Source organism: Nesoenas mayeri, assembly GCF_963082525.1.
Source record: "Nesoenas mayeri genome assembly, chromosome: 2".
NCBI lineage: Eukaryota > Metazoa > Chordata > Aves > Columbiformes > Columbidae > Nesoenas > Nesoenas mayeri.
In genome coordinates this window covers 43,351,783-43,371,330 of record NC_137543.1, presented here as the reverse complement: position 1 = coordinate 43,371,330, position 19,548 = coordinate 43,351,783, and the positions used below count along the sequence as shown (strand labels likewise).

At 37.0% G+C, this 19,548-nt stretch overlaps 1 protein-coding gene across 1 annotated transcript in view; it reads right to left on the bottom strand.

Moving 5' to 3' along the window:
• Positions 1 to 5,804: 5,804 nt before the first annotated feature.
• ST18 (ST18 C2H2C-type zinc finger transcription factor) overlaps positions 5,805 to 19,548 on the bottom strand; it is a gene marked incomplete at both ends in the record, with an annotated part of 166,817 nt that continues 153,073 nt past the window's right edge. Inside the window, 8 exon segments of the mRNA XM_080340195.1 lie at positions 5,805 to 5,945; positions 6,756 to 6,899; positions 9,128 to 9,231; positions 10,713 to 10,801; positions 12,873 to 13,094; positions 14,138 to 14,218; positions 14,314 to 14,376; positions 19,400 to 19,468. Coding sequence (XP_080196321.1) covers positions 5,805 to 5,945; positions 6,756 to 6,899; positions 9,128 to 9,231; positions 10,713 to 10,801; positions 12,873 to 13,094; positions 14,138 to 14,218; positions 14,314 to 14,376; positions 19,400 to 19,468 — 913 coding nt within the window.

Genomic DNA, 19,548 nt, shown 5'->3' with positions numbered 1-19,548 from the left:
TATTATATTCTCTTACACGTGTGCTGTGGCTCTTTCACTGTATATGCATGCATGTACTGGCATTGCTCATTCCTAATACACTTCAGAGTCTCTTTGTTTCACAGATGTGAAAACAGAGCTAGAATCAAGTGTCTTACCCAGAGTACCCAGAAGGCTGAGTAGGGCCTAGAGCTGGGCTTTCTGAGGTGCCATTTTGTCTCCTGCCAGCTGGGAAGTACAAAACTTCAGCATCGATACTCGGCGTGCGGTGCCTCTGCCACATGCATCTGTGTAAAGAGCTCAGCTCTTCAGTCTATGAAGGTGGCACTGTATTGTTCTCTGAAGGAATTCCATTTACACACATTTGTCCCGGAGGTTTTTATGGGCTTTTTAAAACCTTCATTCCTTCCCTAAAATCTTTTCGACTAGACATCATGATTAAAGAAACTGACTCTGTCTCCCAGTTCTAGGCAATTCCCTTCCAAGGGAAAAAGCTCATCCTGCTTCTAAAGGATCAAATTAATTTCATCCCAATAAATTTGAAATCAGCACAGAACCTGTCTCCTAATCCAGATTTTGCTTATTGTGTCAGAAGTAAGCAGGGGGTGCACATGAAATGCTACATATGACTGTAATTAAAGAAGATTGCAGGCCAGATACTTTAAGCCCCAGCTCCATCTTAAGCAGCAGTGACAGGGAACTGTTTGGACAGATGATATTATCAGTTAAATAAAGAATTAGGTTTGGTGCTTTGTTTTTTCTTCTTGTTTTATTTTCCATCAGAACCTTAAAAAAGGTGTGCACAAACAGTAAAACAGGAGTTTTGTAAGGGTCATTATTAAGTTTGAGGTAGCATCAACGATGCTATATTTTTCAATATCTGTGTTGGGTACAAGTACCCACCTGGAATTTTATGGCGCACTGTACATGCAAATAGGTGTTAACAAGATATATATAACAATTCTATGAAACAATAATATAAAAACTTAGTAGCTAGTAATTTGGATTGGCCAGAGAATTTTGAAAAGGCCCTGCTTTACAAACATAGCTGTGCATTTAGCTTCTAAAAAATGAGGCCCTTTTGAGGAATGTGAAGCTGGGCACCAAAATCTGCTTCTGGGGACCAAAAGCTGGTTTGGAAAAATCTCATGTGGTAACAGTTTTAGGAGCATATAGCAGCAACCTAAATAGTAATTGTTATCACAAAACTGAGAAGTCCTGAGGTTTACTTGGACAATGTCTCTGGGAACATTTGTTAAGAATAAAATGCAGTTGAAGCAATTTGTACCATGAAGTCAGACAGAAAATCAGAGTAATCCTTGATGAAATTATGTGTAAGCTTGACTGTCTTAAGACTCACTAGAGCAAAAGAGACAGAAGAAAACGAAGCCAGAATGAGATACTGAAAGGTACTGAAACTAGGTCACTGTCCTACATTACACAAAAGCTAAATGGAGCTCTCTCATTCCACAGTATCCTGAGCGAGATAATCAAAGGACTTTGTCTGGTGCAAATCTCCTAGCAGTGTCCAAGTTATACAGCTGCATAAATCATAAAAAGCTTTCAACATAGCAGAAATGCCAAGACAGGTAGAATGTATAGCACTGAAGAAACACGAGAGGAAAGTTGTTTAATTAGTAAATAGAAATAAGATTGTAGTAGAAAACATAATCTGTTTTCTATACCATATACTCAAAAACATTAGTCATGATTAGTTAAGAGACGGAATAGATTTCCTGAGCTGATAGGATAGCAAATGTTGACTGTTCTTCTCTTTGATATTTAAACCTTCAAGTCCATCCAGGTCGGTTCAATCAATGGATTTTATGTATTTTTACTGCATATAGCAATTTTCTGCTTTCTATAGACATAGATATAGAACAATTATTGAAAAAGGAAGCTTCTCAAGACAGAAATAATTTGAAAGATTATTTCAAGCATGAATGTGTTTTTTGTTTCTTTGTTTGTTTTTCCCCATCGCTTATGTTAGTTTAGTAATGAATATGGCTTAACTGTTTACATTATTATTTTTTAATGGAGAATAACCATAATTTCAACACTGAAATAAACATTATCAGAGCAAGTTGTTTAAAGATAAATGCAGGAGTAGTCTTTCAATAATAACAATAATTTAATCAATTACGTCAAAATTAGTATAGATCTTTAAAAAATGACCTGTGGGGAGCTGTCTGTCTGACAATAAGGCCTTCTAAATTTGTAATTTGAATTTAGGCAGTCAGACAAAATGAAAATGTTGGCTGCAGTCTTTATCTGCTTAGCATTAAGGCACATTGCTACAGGAGTCCTGTTTCTGCCTCATCTGTGATGTGTGAGACTATACCATTAGTGTCTGCTGACCAGAAGGTCTACAGCTATAGTTAAACATTAATTTTAAAGGACTCTGAAAAAAAAATTATTTCATATTAATTAAGAAATATTAGGAAATATTACTTTAGTAACAATTTCTTAGGAACTAGTTTGTGCTGTCCTTGGATAAGTGTCCTATAGCAAAGAAAGCTCTGAACCCCATTGGAGCAGAGCTTCCAGAACAGGTCTGTGTTCATCCCAGTCCTTTGCTAACTTTATAACTCCAAACTTGGCAAGATTTATGAGTATCCAGTATTCATGTAATGTTCTAAATTCTGAACCTCTGCTCTGTTTAAATGCAGAACATGTCAGTTTTTCTAGTGTCAGATTCTATTTTGGTTTATAGAACTATAGCTATTCAAATAAATAATTACGAGCTACTTATGGGCTTTAAATTTACCTTATTTTCTAAATAAAAATTATTTGTGTTCTATCCATGGGAAGTTGGAACCTGAGGCATGAAATACTCCTGAAGCAGTTAGCATGCATCCTAAATAAAACTGGCCTGTTTTCACTACAATGAGCAGTGAAAAAATAAAGTCCATTAGATACTGGAAATATTGTCTTTCTAAAACCAGCAGATTTTTATTTGTGCAACATCTAACCACTGCAAATCTCAGCAGAAAATCACACTGGAACAGTAGGCGGTACCGAATTGCTGGAAACTTTACAATAGCTTTTATGTTTAAACATCATTTAGCAGCTGTTAAAGGTCAGCACAAATCCTGTACTTTATCAGTATAAATGAAGTCTACAACTGCCAAGAAAAGAATGCATTAAATAATGTAGTGATTATTACACTGATTTTTTTTTTTTCCCTTCAGAAATGAAAAGGGCCTCTTAAGCAGTTCAATTTTCATCCTCCTTCTTTCAAACTGACAAAGTAAAACACTAATTAAATTATTTATACCAGAAATTTAGTTACCGGGATGACACATTTTGTACACAAAGCAAGTAAAACATCTGACACATTGTATAGTGCCAGGTGCAGTTAAGAAAGTGCAGTACAAGTCAGCATATAGAGTCTAAAAAACCCAACAAACTTGCTGCAATGTTTCATTATCAATTTTATTTCCTACCATACACCAAATGTACAGCACAGAACACAATTTTGTTGTTTTGATGTAAGAAATATTAATCGTATGAAGAAACAGTATACAAACTACTCCAAATTAAAAAAATGCATACGTCATTGCTCTTTACAAAAGGTCTAATTTACAGTATAGCTCATCAATGCATTAAAACACGAAAAAAAGAAAAACAAAAAGAAAAAAAATCAGTGCACATTACGAAACACATCAAGTACAAAGGAGGCAAATAAATACAAACATACTTCACAGAACATCCTGAGCAAACAACCAAACACAGATAAATTAACCTGAAGCCATAGTAAATCATAACAATAAATACATAGGTCAGTAAGAGATTTTTTTTTACTTAAATAAAATATATAACAAATTTGTTAAAATATTTAGTAAATTAAATTTTAGTCTTTGTAATGAGTGAACTCATTTTGTATGCTTTTAACAAGTATAACAAATGTTTGCTTTTTTTTTTTTTTAGCAAGAACAATAACTTTAATAGCAAATTTTTGTTTGGTGTCCTTCTATTTATATTAGACAGCACATATGGCAGCTTTTGAAAAATTGATTGAAAAATAAACACAGCTCCTAAGAACATACATTTTCCCCTGTCTAAACTAAGATTGGAGAGTTGAATCAACTCTCAAACAAAAAGCAAGCCCCACCTAATGCAGAACAGTGACCACAGTGCATGAGAGTTGAATCACTTTTGAATAGTACTTTTGTGCAGGAACAGTAATAATATAATTGTATATGTCAAGCCTATGAATGCCATCATATTCAATCTAAATATAAATGAGGCTAATAAAAATAAACACTTTCATTATAGCACGGAAAAATTAAACACACGCTAGATCCATGTATACATTTACACTGAGGCACATATGCACATGAGGTGTGTGTGCATACAAAAAAGGCAGTTTAGCTGGTTGTTTATACCTTTTTCTTAAAAAAAATAAATATAAAAAAAACTTTTGAAACAATGCTTAATTACTTACAATCCCTGAAATAGACATTGCCTCTGTTATAGCAACCGCTACTTTCTGACGGATTCAGAAGTTCCGCAGCCAGGCTAACCAGATACTGAGGCACACGCCAGCGCCTCTGCACAAGTGCTCGTCTGTCTGCACCTCCGTCTGTCTGTATGCTCCGTAGCACTTGGTACCCTACTGAAAGACCGGTAACAAATTCACTATCAGCCTAGTCTTAGTAAAGAAAGATGGAAGAAACCAGTCATGGTGTTGCTACCGTTCATTCAAAGAGAAAAGCAACCACCGTTGGGCTGGAGGGGTGTTATTCCTCTCCAGACCGCTGCCTTCTCAGCTGCTGTTAAGTTCAAACCAGTATTAAATGCCATTTCAGGGGAGATGTGTTTGATCCACTTATGCACAAAGCCTTCAGCTTGGGATGTGTTTGCATTTTTCAAATCCAAATCCACAACAATACTGGTCACTTGGTTAAAACCTCAATGTCTTGTACTAAAAAAGTACCACTCTTATCAAATTATTCTTCTTGTTTAGAGATAATTATCCTTTCCCTCCATGAGCTAAGTCTGAAAAAAACTGCAGTGGTAAAATAAATCTGAAGTTCTCTTGAAACATTTTAAATGATCATTCGCATAGGCTAAATCACACAGCCAAGTCAAGTGCTTTGCTGATTGCTATATTTCATTATTGCTAACATATTCTTTAACACACTGTTTTCCAGCATACTGTGCTTTTAAGAGCCCAAATTCCCCACTAGTGGGCACCATTTATCTTCTCATTCCATGCATCTTCACATCTCATGTTACTGCAAACCCACTTCTGATACAAAACCATTATAAAAAAGCAGGATGTGAAGAAAATAAAACTAGAACCACGGTTCAGTCATTTGTTACTTTCATAGTTTTTTTTTTCTTCCTGTACAAACCCAGCAAGTTATTTAATTTACAGTATAGCTTTCAGTCTATTGAAAATCCCATTGGAAAATAAATTAATAAACACATTTGTAAAAATATGGCAGGCCGCAAAAATGCTGTTAAAAGATAAAAAAACCAACTCTTTGATTAGAAATAAATAAAAAATATAAAAAATAGTTGCACACACTTTTTACATTCACTTTACAAAAAACTGAGTGCAAAAGAAGAAAAAAAAAGGAATTGTACTGAAATAAATACAATATACTAACAGAGTGCATTGCTGTTAATACAAATAGTCTGTTGTGTTTTTATTATTACATTTTTTTTTTATGTCAGCTGGGAAAAAATTAGTGCAATGTTGCAATTGTAAATGCAGCATGGCAACCTACACCCCTTAGCAGTACATGAACCCCTAACAGATCCATCTGGAGTTTACTGCTGTTAAGTAATTTCTGTTGCCCAGCAGCTTTCACATCCTACACATGGATGCCCTTCACTGCCTGTTTGATACTTTCCAGCAGAGCTTTGCATTCAGGGGAATAGTCCCGTTCCAGATTGCTGTACATGTCTGTGAGTGTATTTACATATGCTTCGAAATTCTGCTCACTGATTGGCCCCTAAATGAAGACAAAACAGATTATAATTGTAGGAGAGAAAATTAAAGCCCAAAAAAACCTACAAACACCGAACCCTAAAGCATGGAAAAGCAGCGATATGGCAACTGGGGAGAAGTCGTAAACAGGGCAGCCATCCAAATTAACGAAGAGGTTGTAGAAATGAAGGGAGTTGCATGTGCTGGGGGAACCACACAATCTCCAAACAAGAAAAGGGGTTGGGGATATTATCATCTCCATAACTTGCTCTTTTTTTTGGCCTCTTTTGCTCTGGGATTGTGGCCGATGTCCCCATAACTGTCCTCACCTAGTCTCCTTGTGACACTCTTGAGATTGGGGAAGGGGACTGTAACTCTGGAGATCCAAGTACCTTCATGCATGTGGCCTGTGTTTGCAAGTAAGACATGAAGGACATGGAGCTTTTGCGAAGGTAGAGCTTTCTTGGCTCCAGAAAACCTCCTGTATGAAACAGGTTAAAGTTTCGATACAAGGGAAGAATAAATACGGATTCCGAGGATAAAGATTTTCCTCCCTGTTCAGGGTGAACATTCAGCTAGGGAGGGATGAAGGAAAAACCTGTCCTGCAGAGTGCGGTGCAGGGCAGAGGTATCAGGGCTGGCTCAGTCCTGGAAGCAGCTGCACCTGCTTTCACACAGATTTCATTATCCAGCATCTGTGCAAAATAAATCAGGCTAAAAGAGCTTTTGGCTAATGCAGCTCCAGTGCTCTTGCTGGTCCCTGAGATTGCTCATCTGCTTCAAGTGCTAGCAAAAAGTCTCAAAGAAGGTACGAAGCTGCTGGCTGTGGTCTTACCATTTGTGGAAGCTGAATGTCAGCGAGACTGGAGATGAGGGCTTGGCTTAAGCCAGCTAACTCCTTCAACAGGCTCTCATTGTTCTGCTCTATGAGTTTGTTCTCTTCTTCTATTGTTTTCAAATTGCTCTCCATAGATGTGATCTAGAAGACACAGGCAGGCACAAATGCATAAACAGGCAGACCCTTGTCAGCATTGTAACTACAGTTTGAACCCAAAACAGCAGTCGTATGACTATGAGAGAGGCCACAATAGATCTGAAACTCAGGTATGGGTTTTTTTTTAAGATGGACATAACTTCACAGAATATTCAGAGCAAGGAAGAGGTTGCATTTTCTCTGAATTGATGGACTTTGCTGCTGGTTCACGGAGAAATCTCATGACTGCAAGGCACCAGAGGGTGCCCTGCACTGGAAAGAGGGAACTGAGCTAAGAGTGAGGTCAGTGTGGAGCTGGGATGGAAAGTGTGGCCGCAGGGCTGACGGAGGGAAGGAGAAAGGAGGCTGATGTTTACATTGCTGTCCTGCTCTTACAGCATCCCTGCTGATAGACCACAATAGCAAGGGCAGGGCTATTAGCTATTGTGCTACTTTCCTGCCCTGTTCTTGGGTGGAGCATAGAGCCGTGGGCTGCCTGGGATTAGTGACAGGGCTGGCACTGAAAACAATAAGAGAAAAATAAAGTGGAAAGGAAACTGAGAGGTTGAGCACACAACGATCATCGCAAAGATGATCTCTGACCAACAGAATGGAAGCGAGGGCTTCGGGAAGAGCAGCAAAAACCACCTGAGGTAGCAAAATGGTGTATTTTTACTATGAGAGTACTGGTAATATACTCATCTCTGAAGGGTTATATGTCAAAAGTGGTGCTGAAAAACTGAAGGCAGCAACAACAGGGCCTGGTTCCCCACTGCCCAGCTCCTTACCCCACAGTGGGCAGTGGGGCAGCAGGCAGAGCAGAACCAAGGGCTGCCACCCCTGTGCCTGGCCACAGCTCCACGAGGCATAGAGCAATGGAGTCACATCCATGGCTGTTATGCCCACCCTCTCCTCATTAGGACACACATCTCTGCACTACTTAAATGTCTCTTGCTGTGGCCACTTCCTCACACACCACCATCATGCATCGAAACTGTCCCCAGTGGTATGAACCACTTTTGTGCCTACCTGCGATCCACTGCAACCTCTCCTCTGGAGGTGCAAAAAGCAGCCTAAAACCTGGATGGGCTAGATTAAAAGGAGATAGAGCAAGCTATGCAGGGGACATGTTGCTTCAGCACATCTCTGTGCCAGCAGCACAGTGATCACCAGAGAGAACTGAAAAAAGTATCCTGAGACACTGAACACCACCACCATACCCTTCCTTGCTAAAGTGAAATTTGGGGTGGATATCCCCAGAACCTTTGCAGTGTGGAGCCAGATTATGTAGATACAGCAGAGGTGGCATAAACTTCACCCTTATTTAGGCCACACATGTGATGGTTATTGCAAAAGCAGCATGAATCAACACTCTACATTCCCATGTGTATGAATACAGAGGGGTATGGTTACACTCAGTTTGTTTTGAATCAGTTTAGTCTTATATTCAGTTCCTAGATCTCATTTAGGAACTTTTTTCCTAAACTCTTATTCCTAAAATATTCAGCAAGCTTCTGCTTTTGCTTTTACTCTGTCTGTCCAGGTGAACTCCCAGGTGCACAGAGGAGTCTTTGTAGGGATGAATGTATTCAGGTCCCTCTATAGAACCACTATCAGCATCTTAAAGCCAATTAATCTCTCCAGTATACAAAAGAATAAAAGTGAAAGAAACTCTTTTCCATAGCTCACATCAAACTTGTCTGCTACACAAATCAGCAAGAGGCGTTCGTTCATTCTTTACCAGGTGTTGCCTGGAGGCAAAATTCAAACTATTTGAATAACTGACAGTGGGTGAACTGTACTAGGGAGATTTTCTTAGGTATGCATAAGAATAAAGACAACTCACATTAAAAGTTAGAGTATGTTGGTAAGAGGTAATAGCCTCCCTAAAAACTGCAGTCATGGGATTCTGCACGGTTTGGTCAACAAAGGAAAATTAATGCTTTGTTTGGTAAATACGGTTTTTCTGCTTGCCAAGATTATCTTCAAACTGCCCTGAATTTTGCATTCACTAGATATTTAAGACAATACCCAGGCGTCTACTATTTATTTACAGAAAACAAACAAACTTGACAAAAAAGCATGTAGGATTTTGGTACTTTTAAGTGCCACAGAGGGGTGGGAAAGAAAGTGTACAGGAGACTATGCGTTTAAGCATAGCATTTACATAGCATTTATTTATCGTGCTTAAACATACCATAAGTAAATGTAAAACTTTCATGGCAATGTGATACCTGGGTTTGAAGTTTCATCATGTCAGCTTCAATTTTAAGATTGGATTCATTCAGTTCTTTTATTTCCTCATCCAAGTGTCTGATTTCTTCATCACTCTCAATACCTGCATATAGTTGAAAATACCAATATCAGTTTTAAAGTGTCCACATGTAATGTAACATGGATGTAACAAGCTGTGTTACCTGTTACTGAACAAGAGGAAGATAACAAGCTTTTGATCAAATGATTGATCCATAAATTGCCTCTTACTTTGCTTTTATTGTCAGAATTGTTTCCTAGTTGTAAAACATCTATACAAGCTGAGACATAGAAGGGGTTTTCTGAATCTTAGTGTTTTGCAATTCTTTTTTTCCAGTGCAACATGCAACTACAATCTGGAGAGTACAGAAGAGAAAAATTGCTCAGAAAGAGGAAAGTTTATCAAAAAACATAAGGAGGTATCTACAATTGTGTGTGTGTGTGTGTTTGTTTGTAGTGGGTTTTTGTTTGTTGTTTTGGTTTTTGGTTTGGTTTGTTTGTTTGTTTTCATTTTAAAAGGCAAACAACATCAACTCTTCTTTTTCAGGGAACACCGTATGGTAACATCTCTACTAGTATAATTGCTGACCTTAGTAAGCTGGTCTGCACCTACTTCTGATCTTGTAAGTTGTTCTGTGGGGGCAAATCTCTCTGCAGAATAACTTCAAGCAGCAAAGCCTTAGTTACAAGTGATAAATAGTGAAATTTCAACAACAGCAAAAGGGAAATTGTCAGGAAGCTAACAAACATTACAGAAAGCCTTGTCCTGAAAAATAAGGAGGAGCTACAGCTGCTGGCAATACACGTCCTTCTTTCTGCTTAGTATCACTCTGAGACCAACTGCCTAGAAATTTGTGCCACTGTTGTTTCTACTTTAAAACCCAGAGCCTTGAACTGAGTCTATGTAGGAGCCAGCTTGGGAAATCTGTAGGCAGCAGTCCCTGCCTCTGTGAAAACATGGACACATGGAAGCAAACTCGTTTGCCCAACGTAATACAACCGTTTTGCTCAGCAGTTGGAGGCATAAAGAGCAAGTTCCCTGAATCCTGGCTCAATGCCCAGCTTTCTAAAGCAGGCTGTATAAGGAACGAGACTCCTACATATTTTCCCCTATAACTGTTTGGTAATTGTTCCTATACACTTGGGTTAGCAAAGTTGTCCAAGTATGCACAGATACTAAACCACATAGCATTCAAATTAGGGAGAGGAGTCAATTTCTGCACACAATATTTATTTCTTTTTACCTTGGTCATCAAATAGCTAAGTCCTCCTGATGCATAGCTAATAATTTATTAGTAATAACAATACTGAAAGCATCTCCAAATCAAAAAATGATGCTCTGAGACAAGATGAGAGCATACCCTCAATTCTGAGTTATCAGGATGTAAATGAGAATAATTTTATAATCTCACGCAAAGGTTTTTGTTTTTCAAGATTTGTTATTGCTAGAGACAACTGAAAGGAGTGAGAATTAATGCCAGAATGACATTAAGGGGCATAAGTATAAATGGGAGTCAGGGCTCTTGCATCTAAATAAATGTCATAATATTTTACAAATCTCCTTACCGCCACTTGCTTTAAGCTTGATAGTCATTAATTCTTCCGAAATTTTGCCCTTTTTTATGGCTTGTGCATTCAGAGGACAACCAGACAGGCTGAAACAGATAGGAAAAAAAAACATTAGCACCCACTTGGAAATGGCAACAATCCTTTCAGGCAATATTATCATGCACTTGGACAGACCTCTGTACCTAAGGTCACATCAGTATCTCCATTATAGCATAGCTTTGGGGAATGACATAACTCATAAAGAGCCATTTAACTGTATATTCCAGCTTGAAAATTGGTGCAGAAATCTCAACCTATAAGTAAACAACTCTTAAGCATATTTTAGAATAAACAAAATAGCAGTGGCAACTGCTGTTAAGTGAAGATGCATTTACAGATTTCTTGAAGTTTCAACACTTATAAATAAAAAATCTCTGTTGTTTTTACTCAGAGCTTGTGCTCCAGATGAGAGGGACAGTATGGTCCTTTAAAATGGCAAGCTTACTATGCTAAAAAAAATTAATTAATGGTGTGATTTCCGCAGTGCACAACTATTGTATCATTTTGTTGATACATAATAATGATCAATACAATAATAACTCTGGATATACCCTACAGACCATAATAGCTTTTTTGAATGGTTCTATTATATAGTCAGTTTGCTTTTTAACCACTCTTCACATTAAATTACATTTTGCTATTTCAAAGCTTACAATTTCATCAGCTGGTAATTATCTGAGGCAATTTTTATAGCGCACTAAAGGGCTAAGATGAATTGCACTGTCTTAATACTATCTTTATAAATAACAAAGAAGAAATACCCATATGCTGAAGAACTGGCAGTAGGATTTGTATTCAGATATAACCAAGTAAGGAGTGAAGGAAAATTTTGTTCTGCAGGAAAATGTTTGAATTTTTTGTGTGTGTAAAATTAAAACCAAAAATCCTAAACTGACATAAAAAAAAAAAAGCTTTATGGGTTAAAGTCAGCTTCAGACTGGCCAGCTAAAAGATATACAGGGAAAGATAATAGTTCTCCAGTTTTAAAATGTTGCTTAGTACCTCTGCCCAGAGCAAAAAAAAAACAACTGGAAGAATGTCTCAAAGCCATGGATTACTTGTTAGGTTTCAAATGTCCTAGGAAAGATTTCATATCACATCACAAAACTATATTTACTACCTCATTTTAACTAATATGATCTTGAGTGTGATCCAGCCTTATGTAGGACAGAAATCATCTGTAGTATGAGTCGCAACCAGCTAACATACTATTTATGTTATTAGCTTAATAATCTGGGTTTACAGTAGTGTCCTAATGTAAAGAGTTTAACATGAGACATAGGTCATAAAGTTGGGATAAAACTGTCTCTGACTGAACTTGTTCAAGTGACCTTGAGTATTCTTGTATTGGAGAATTTGGTTCAGAGAGTTAGAAAGAAAGCAAAAAAACCCCAGAATATAGACTTAATTCCTATTACAGACAGAAGACCAAACTTTTCCAGGTATTAATTCAGATTCAATAGCCGGATTCTTTGAGTAATATTGATTAAACATAGTCAAATTATACTGGTGTTTTTACAGTGATACATAAAATCATAGTGTTTATTGTTACTGGTTATATATGTGATTCCTGCTTTGTAAACATTGTTTTCTTTGTAAGATTGTTATAACTTCAAACCTGTGTAATCCATATTAGTTCTACCTGTTTACTTTTTTGTATGTGTGTCATTCTAGCTACTTAAATACAAAGTTTATAAAATTAGCTTTTCCACTAGTAAAAAGATGAAATGAATGCAGCCATTCCTCTTACTGAATCTTTTCTGGTGACATTTCAATGATATTTGCTTTTTTCCATTAAGGATACAACTCCATATTTGCCTAGGAAAGAACTCTATTAAATTTTAAACCATACAGAAACTATGCTAATTTGAAGAAAAGACCTTGGAAAGTCACACTGCAATGGGAACATAGAAAAAAGAATAAAAAGTTGATCCCAACTCTCTGAAAGTTATTCTCAGCCATAATATAATAATAGTTAAGTAATATTTCAGCTGCAATGTAAACTATCTCATTACTTAAAAGACTTCAGCATAATTTATTCAGACTGTAATCTCGCATGTTGCCAATTCAACAGTGGAATGTTAAGGAAAAATAAAAAGAGAAAACACAAAGTTATACCTTCTGTGGGTGACAAAAACATTATTAACATGACCCAGCCCGTTGCAGCCTGGCAAAGGACAGTGTGGCAGCTCTTGTTTGTTCAGTTTCCAGGATAGTGAAGACCCATTGACAGGACTCTCCTTCTGTCTCTTGGCAGCCAAAGGACAACCAGAAGCAGTGCGATGAGAAGTGTATTTACCTGATATGTGACCTTGGCCATCACAGCCTATCACTGGACATCTACAGAAACACAGCAAAAGAGTTCCCATTTTCACTGGAGAGAGCAGGCAAAGACAGTTTCAAGAAAGTCTGAGAAAATAATTCCAGCTGCCTGTGCCACTTTGCATTAATGGATTAAGACTTGGTCCCCAGAGGCACACTGTACCTGAGCATCCAATTCATGTCAAGCTGAGTTATAAGGGTTCAGCTGATCTTAAGATTAGGTAATTTAAAATACAGTCATACAGTCTAAGAAACTAAAACATCCATTTAGATAGTATTTTAGCAGAAAAGAAAATAGAAATTCTATCACAGGCAATAAACCACACTTCTACAAGTGTATGAAAAGTCAGTGTTCTCCCCTCTCTATCTAGGTTTCTGGCATGAAGCAGATCGTGGGTTCCTGTACCTGGAAAATTTGTGTCATCTTATGCAAATACAGGTTTTTTGAGGTTTTTTTGCACTGCTCTGTCAGTGTTATGTAGCATCCCATATATCATTAGCAAGTATTAAGAACAACATTATGTGCAATTAAATCTTCATATCTATATTCTGGCAGTTATAATTTACTGATTTTAATGAAATGTGAGTTCAAGCCAGGAATGTAATGAATCTCTACTGAGTTTCCTGTTTTCACTTTAAGTGAACTTTTAATTTATTTATAGAGAAAAGACATGAGACATATATTTAAGTTCTCTGGGACATATTTTTAAGATGTCACTCTGATTTAATTAGCTGACATGTTAAGATTTCACTACAGGCAGAAATAATTTGTTTTCCTTCAGTTTGCCAATTTTTTCAACCAAGTGGCACTTTCGTAGCACTGTTTAAAATAATTGGAGTGATGCAAGTGGATATAGCAATCCTTCCTCACTATTCAAGCTCCAAGGTGATGGACTCCAGCAGCTTTGCTAGAAGAAGAAACACTTGGTTGGGTTCCAGCTCTAGGCCATATCCTCACGTAGCTCATATTAACTGGGGCATCTCCTACGATCCCTCAATTCCTGAGCTCTTATGGGCTGTTTTCCCCTTCATGGGTGGTAGACCTGTGCTTTTGTACTCACTTAAGTTCAGGGTCTTCTTTTTCTTCCTTGGTAGGAGTCACTTTGAGACCTCCTTTCCTGGCACGAGGACAACCAGATAGGCTGAAAGAAGCACACAGAATTAAAGCCACCTCTTTCTGCCGCTGCTTGCCAAGAACCCTGAGTGCTGCAGGCCTGTGTGATGGGGGAGTTTTTACCTTCTGTGGGATGCATAGTTCCCTGTCACGTGGCCAGAGCCGTCACAGCCAGGTGTTGGGCACCTGTGGAATAATACAAGGAGCTTACAAAATACAGCTTCAAAGGTACACAGTAAATAATATGTAATGGGTGAAAGAAAGAACAGCAGAGCTTTTGTTGAATAATTAAAACTAGTTCTTGCTTATTTTTTTTTTTTTTTAAATGAGCAGACTCCTTTATGGTTTTTTTTTTTTCTTTTCTAACAGAGTTTTAGCAAGGAGTGTGAAATATATTACATATCATGTGTAGATTTAATTAGTCCATAACACTGTTTACACCAAACATTTTTCCTTGTACTGGATCAACATTAAAAAAAAAAAAAAGCTGCTTGATTTAGACCTCTTTGTAAATTTACTCTTATGTGTTTGTTTGTTATTCTTCTGATGTTTTCAGGTACAGATATAAATAAACACTTTGCCAGTATTTACAGAAGGGAAAACAGAAGCAGAGAAGCAGTTTTACTTTTCAGCATCAATAGATGATATCCAGAATTTGGATTTAATAATTTGTATATTCTAGCACTGGAAGCATACAACAGAAGCATATCTTTCTAGCACTAGATTCAATTGAGTATTCAGCTCGGCGATTTGATTATGCACATCTCATAGTTAAGGGGCTTCTGTGTGTGTGTGCAGCAAACAAGCCTTTTTAAGTATGAATGTTTAATACTAAAACATCCATTCAATAAGAAGGAACAAACCTGCTTGTTACTGTGTTTTGCCAGTGGTCTGGGAAGGTGGGCTTCTTGCTTGTTTGTTGTACATGAAGAATATGCTCCAAAAGCCTACTGAAGTCAGTAGGTCTTTTCACTTATTTCTTTGGGGTTTGAAGCAGGACCTTCCTGGTAGCACCTTCCACCTCAGAAGTTAAGATTTATTTTTCTTTTCATTTAAGGGTATTGTATTGCTTGTATAGGTGTTTTTTTGTTGTTGTTGTTTGTTGGGTTTTTGTTGTTGTTTTGTTTTAAGAGAAGAGAAACACAGCACACAAAGCAGCACAAACAAAATATTTGCCTTTAGAATTTGTATCAGCCATTTCTACATTTCTGTATTATGCAACACAAAGTTATTATGCTAAACATCCCTAAGGACCTTTTGAATGCTATGAATTTATGGAGTTTTAGAATTATAGAAAGAGTTGTGCCAAATAATTTGTACTGAACCATTGGCTGAACTTGCATTATTCAATATTCTCTTAAGGGTCTCATTTGTTAATGAATCTTTACTGAGGTGAGGAAAACACCTACAAATATAATTGTAATATCACATCTGAGTGTGCAGGTGTATCTCTTCACAGAATATTTTAATCTATTTTTCTGTGAACAATTAATTTGTCAAAAACGTGATTTCGGTTGGACATGACCAAATTTATTCACCGATTCAAGTAGGATTCAGTACATAATTTAAAGAGAAGAAAAGGAACATTTTTTTAAATATAATGTCAAAACATTTCATGATGATATTTTATGAACAAAATATTTTGACAGAATGACGTGCCTTACACTGACAGTGAAGGCAGAGGTGTGGGTTAGAGAGTGCCAGATAAGCTTGACTGTGTAGAGCGAAATGTTGACCTGTCTGAGTGTGGGACAAGGACTGGGCACAATGTCACGTGAAGCAGGCAGCCAGGGCAGATGTCTGGAGAATGTGAATGCTCACAAGTAAATCCAGAACACCTGCCAAATACTATGGGTATTAATTTTGGCTACTTGTTTTATCAGATGATCACAGATGGAAGAGCTGTCTGCATAGACTGGACATGGATTTTAATTCAGTAAGAGCTCTTTGCAGGACACATTCAGATCATGAGCCTGAGAGTTATGGACTTAAAAAAGACACTGAACTAAATTTAAATCTCCCCATCTGTATTTACCACTTCTAGCAGCAATTAGATTGCACAAACAGATTAGAGTCCAAGGTAATTCCTGAAGTCACTAAAGATTTGAGGCTGAGATATTATCAATACTCATGAAACTAAAACATATTTCAGGTGGACTACTGACGAACTAGTAAGAAGCTTTACTAGCAAGACTCCTAAGCTTGACCACTGGGTTGGGTTTTCCAAATATTGGCTATATCTTTCTATGGATCATGAAATTCCACAATACAAGACACACTAACAATGTATTTATTGCCTTACAGTCAGTAATACTGTGGATCTTCATCAGCTTTTAACTGGCTGATGAGTTTGGATTGGTGCCCCAGCTTAGGGAGTCATCCTCTGGTTTTGATTCCTGTGCAGAGCCAAGAAAATCAGATTTACATGGGATGGCCAAAGGCCTTAGGAGCTCTAGCTAAAAGATTTCAACTCTCAAGTGGGTGTAGGTTACAGATTCTTTTATAATTCATCAAGTTTGTTTTCCAAGAACCAATATCTTGGTGATTTCACAGAGAAATTCTTATAACTGTGCATTGAGTACCTGTTATTTTGTTCCTTTCTCCAAGAGGGTTGCTCTATCTTTAGGTGAATGAACTACAAGTTCATATAAAGTTGATATACTGAGCTGCAGATCTAGGAGCATTTCTGGTACTTTTACTCCCTGGAAAGCTCATAGAGATGGTTGGATATGAACTTTAGTTAAGGCAAACCCACAGAAGTCAGCGGAGGACACTATTGACTGAAATATGTCATGCTGCCTATGCAATATGGATCAGTACCAAAACGTTGTGCAAAAGCTATCTAGAAGAACTGCTAGAATTTCTCCTAAATTTGACATCCAACCATGTAAACAACTTGTCTAAGGACAGGACTATCTATTCCTTAAAGCTTCTGAATTGCAAGTAAATATCTTTCTAAAGTACACTTTTAAAATACTTTAAGGCTCGATAAGCAGCTCATTGGTGAAAGAGGATAATCAGTTGTAATTCTTCCTTATAGCTTTTAAATGAGTCATCATCAACTTCAGTATGTTTTAATTTGGCCACCTTAGATTGCTTTGTACAAGCAAGAATCCTCAGATAAAAATTTATTGAATCTGACTCAAAGGCACTTTCTGAACAGATCTTCCTTATTTCCAAACGGTAGATCACATGGAAGCTTTGTATCTTTGCTGGCTTAGAATGTCATAATTAAAGCCAAAATCATATCTCTATTCTGGCAAATGGAACATGAATAACATTTGGAAAAAATACACAGCTTTTTCATATTCATGCCTAACTACATGAGGATACTTTTGTGACCTGATTCTATGAGTATTTATGCCCTTTGCTCACATAGCAATAGTAAAATTAACTATTGATATCACTGTACTATAGCAGCGCAGGCACGATTGCAGTTTTTGGCATAGGATTTCATTTAGCCAACACTTATCAAAAGCAGAGGTTTGTTTAAAATTTCACCTGAATGGTGTTTGCAGGAAGATAAAATAAGGTGTTGCATTTGTATAAAATAATTTTATTTAGCCCGTTTTCGTTTTGCAAATTCTGTGAACAGATTTTAATTTTTGCTCTTTTTCTAGTTAATTGAAATTAAATGCTAAGCGTGTTATGCAACATATTTCTGTCTGTGAAATGTTCATGAACTTTGACTTCATCTTTCACAACTCACTTATTATACATGGCGTACAGTGTGCAGTTTGTCATTTAAGTCATATGCTGTTGCTCCTCTTTCCTTATGGCATGACCAAAACTCTAGAAGCTTTAGTGGAAAAATAACCATATTGGTATGCAAATTTCCTTATTCACACATGAATATGGGGGGGGGAAGCTGCATGAAGAGCAACTATTCAAAATATTTGTGTGAGTGTCTATGTATGGCAGAAAGCCAACAAAAGCAGGGACAAATATATGTGACTCAGCAAATGATTTCAAATTTGTCAGCATTTTCACAAGTCAGTTCCTTGCTTCTTGTGCTACTCTTTTTAAAACAAACTAAACCTAAATTTTATACCTTTGAGACTCAGCGATGGAAAAACAGAAGCATTGAGTCAGTGTGTCAGTCCACCTACTGGCTTTGGGAATTGGTTTGAACAGTTGCCCATATAAAATGGCCTTTCTTTGCCATCTTGCATCATCTCCAGCAGGTTCATCTCCATAGCTACCATTGGTTCAGAATTTTGTTTATAATTCAAGCTGTTGGACTAGAAGATGAGATCAGTAACATTTGATCTGAAGAAGCTAACTTGTGACTAAACATTGAGTCAAGCCTAAATGTAGTCACTCCTACTATTAATAATATGAAAACAGCGTAATTATGCCATGATCAGGCTTTATTTTCTTCTATCTGGACTAGGGATGAACCTAAAGGACAGAAAGGACAGTCACAGGATTCTCCCCTTTTTACACGCATTCATGAGTTTTTTCAAGCCATCTATTATGGGATCCAATTTACAAGTTGCAGAGGGAAAGCTATCAAAGAACTCTAATTATCCTTTCCTCTTCCTCACATCCTTATTGACAAAGCCAATTTAATAACTAGATGACTGGTTGCCAGTGCCTCTCTTGACTACAGATTTTTGAAATATTCATATGTCCCTATACATCTGTCTATATAGCACAGCCTGCACAGTCCTTTTGTAAGTGACATTTCATGGTGAGAATTATGCCAGCACAAAATCATATGACTTTCTGTCTGCTTCAGTGACATTAAACTCATAGTATATGGTAGCGAATGATAAAATATGCTTTTCAGGAGTTCTAGTCTCATTTTAAAATTTATTCTAACTACATTTATTTCTAACTAAATAATTCTAATTTATTCTAACTGCATCAGACTGAGTTATTTGCCAGATCTGTCTTACATGTTAGATATTTTCTATTTGTCTCTGATTCAGAAATACTGTGAGAGAAGCATCTCTCCTAGTGTTTATAATTTTTTCCCCCTAGGCTCTGTTTAATTCATGAAAATGAAGTGGTAAAAAAATGAAGAAAGACAAATGGAGAAAAGTAACCTCTATTTCATTGAAAAGCTTTCAAACCAATTCACTTGAAATTTTGGACAAAGGTTTGACATAACTCAAAGAAATTCAAATGAACAACTCCATTAATGTAGGAAACATGCTGATCGAAGATAAATGACAATAATATTTGTGCTATTATCAATACTTACTTAAGCTCCTGAGAGTTAGCAGCCATAAGGGATTTTAATGTCTTGTCAGCTAATGGGCACCCAGAAACACTGAAAAAAAGAATGATGTGTTTTACTAAAACAGATTTTTTTTTCTTAAAACAGCAACCTCCAGACAACCTATGACTTAG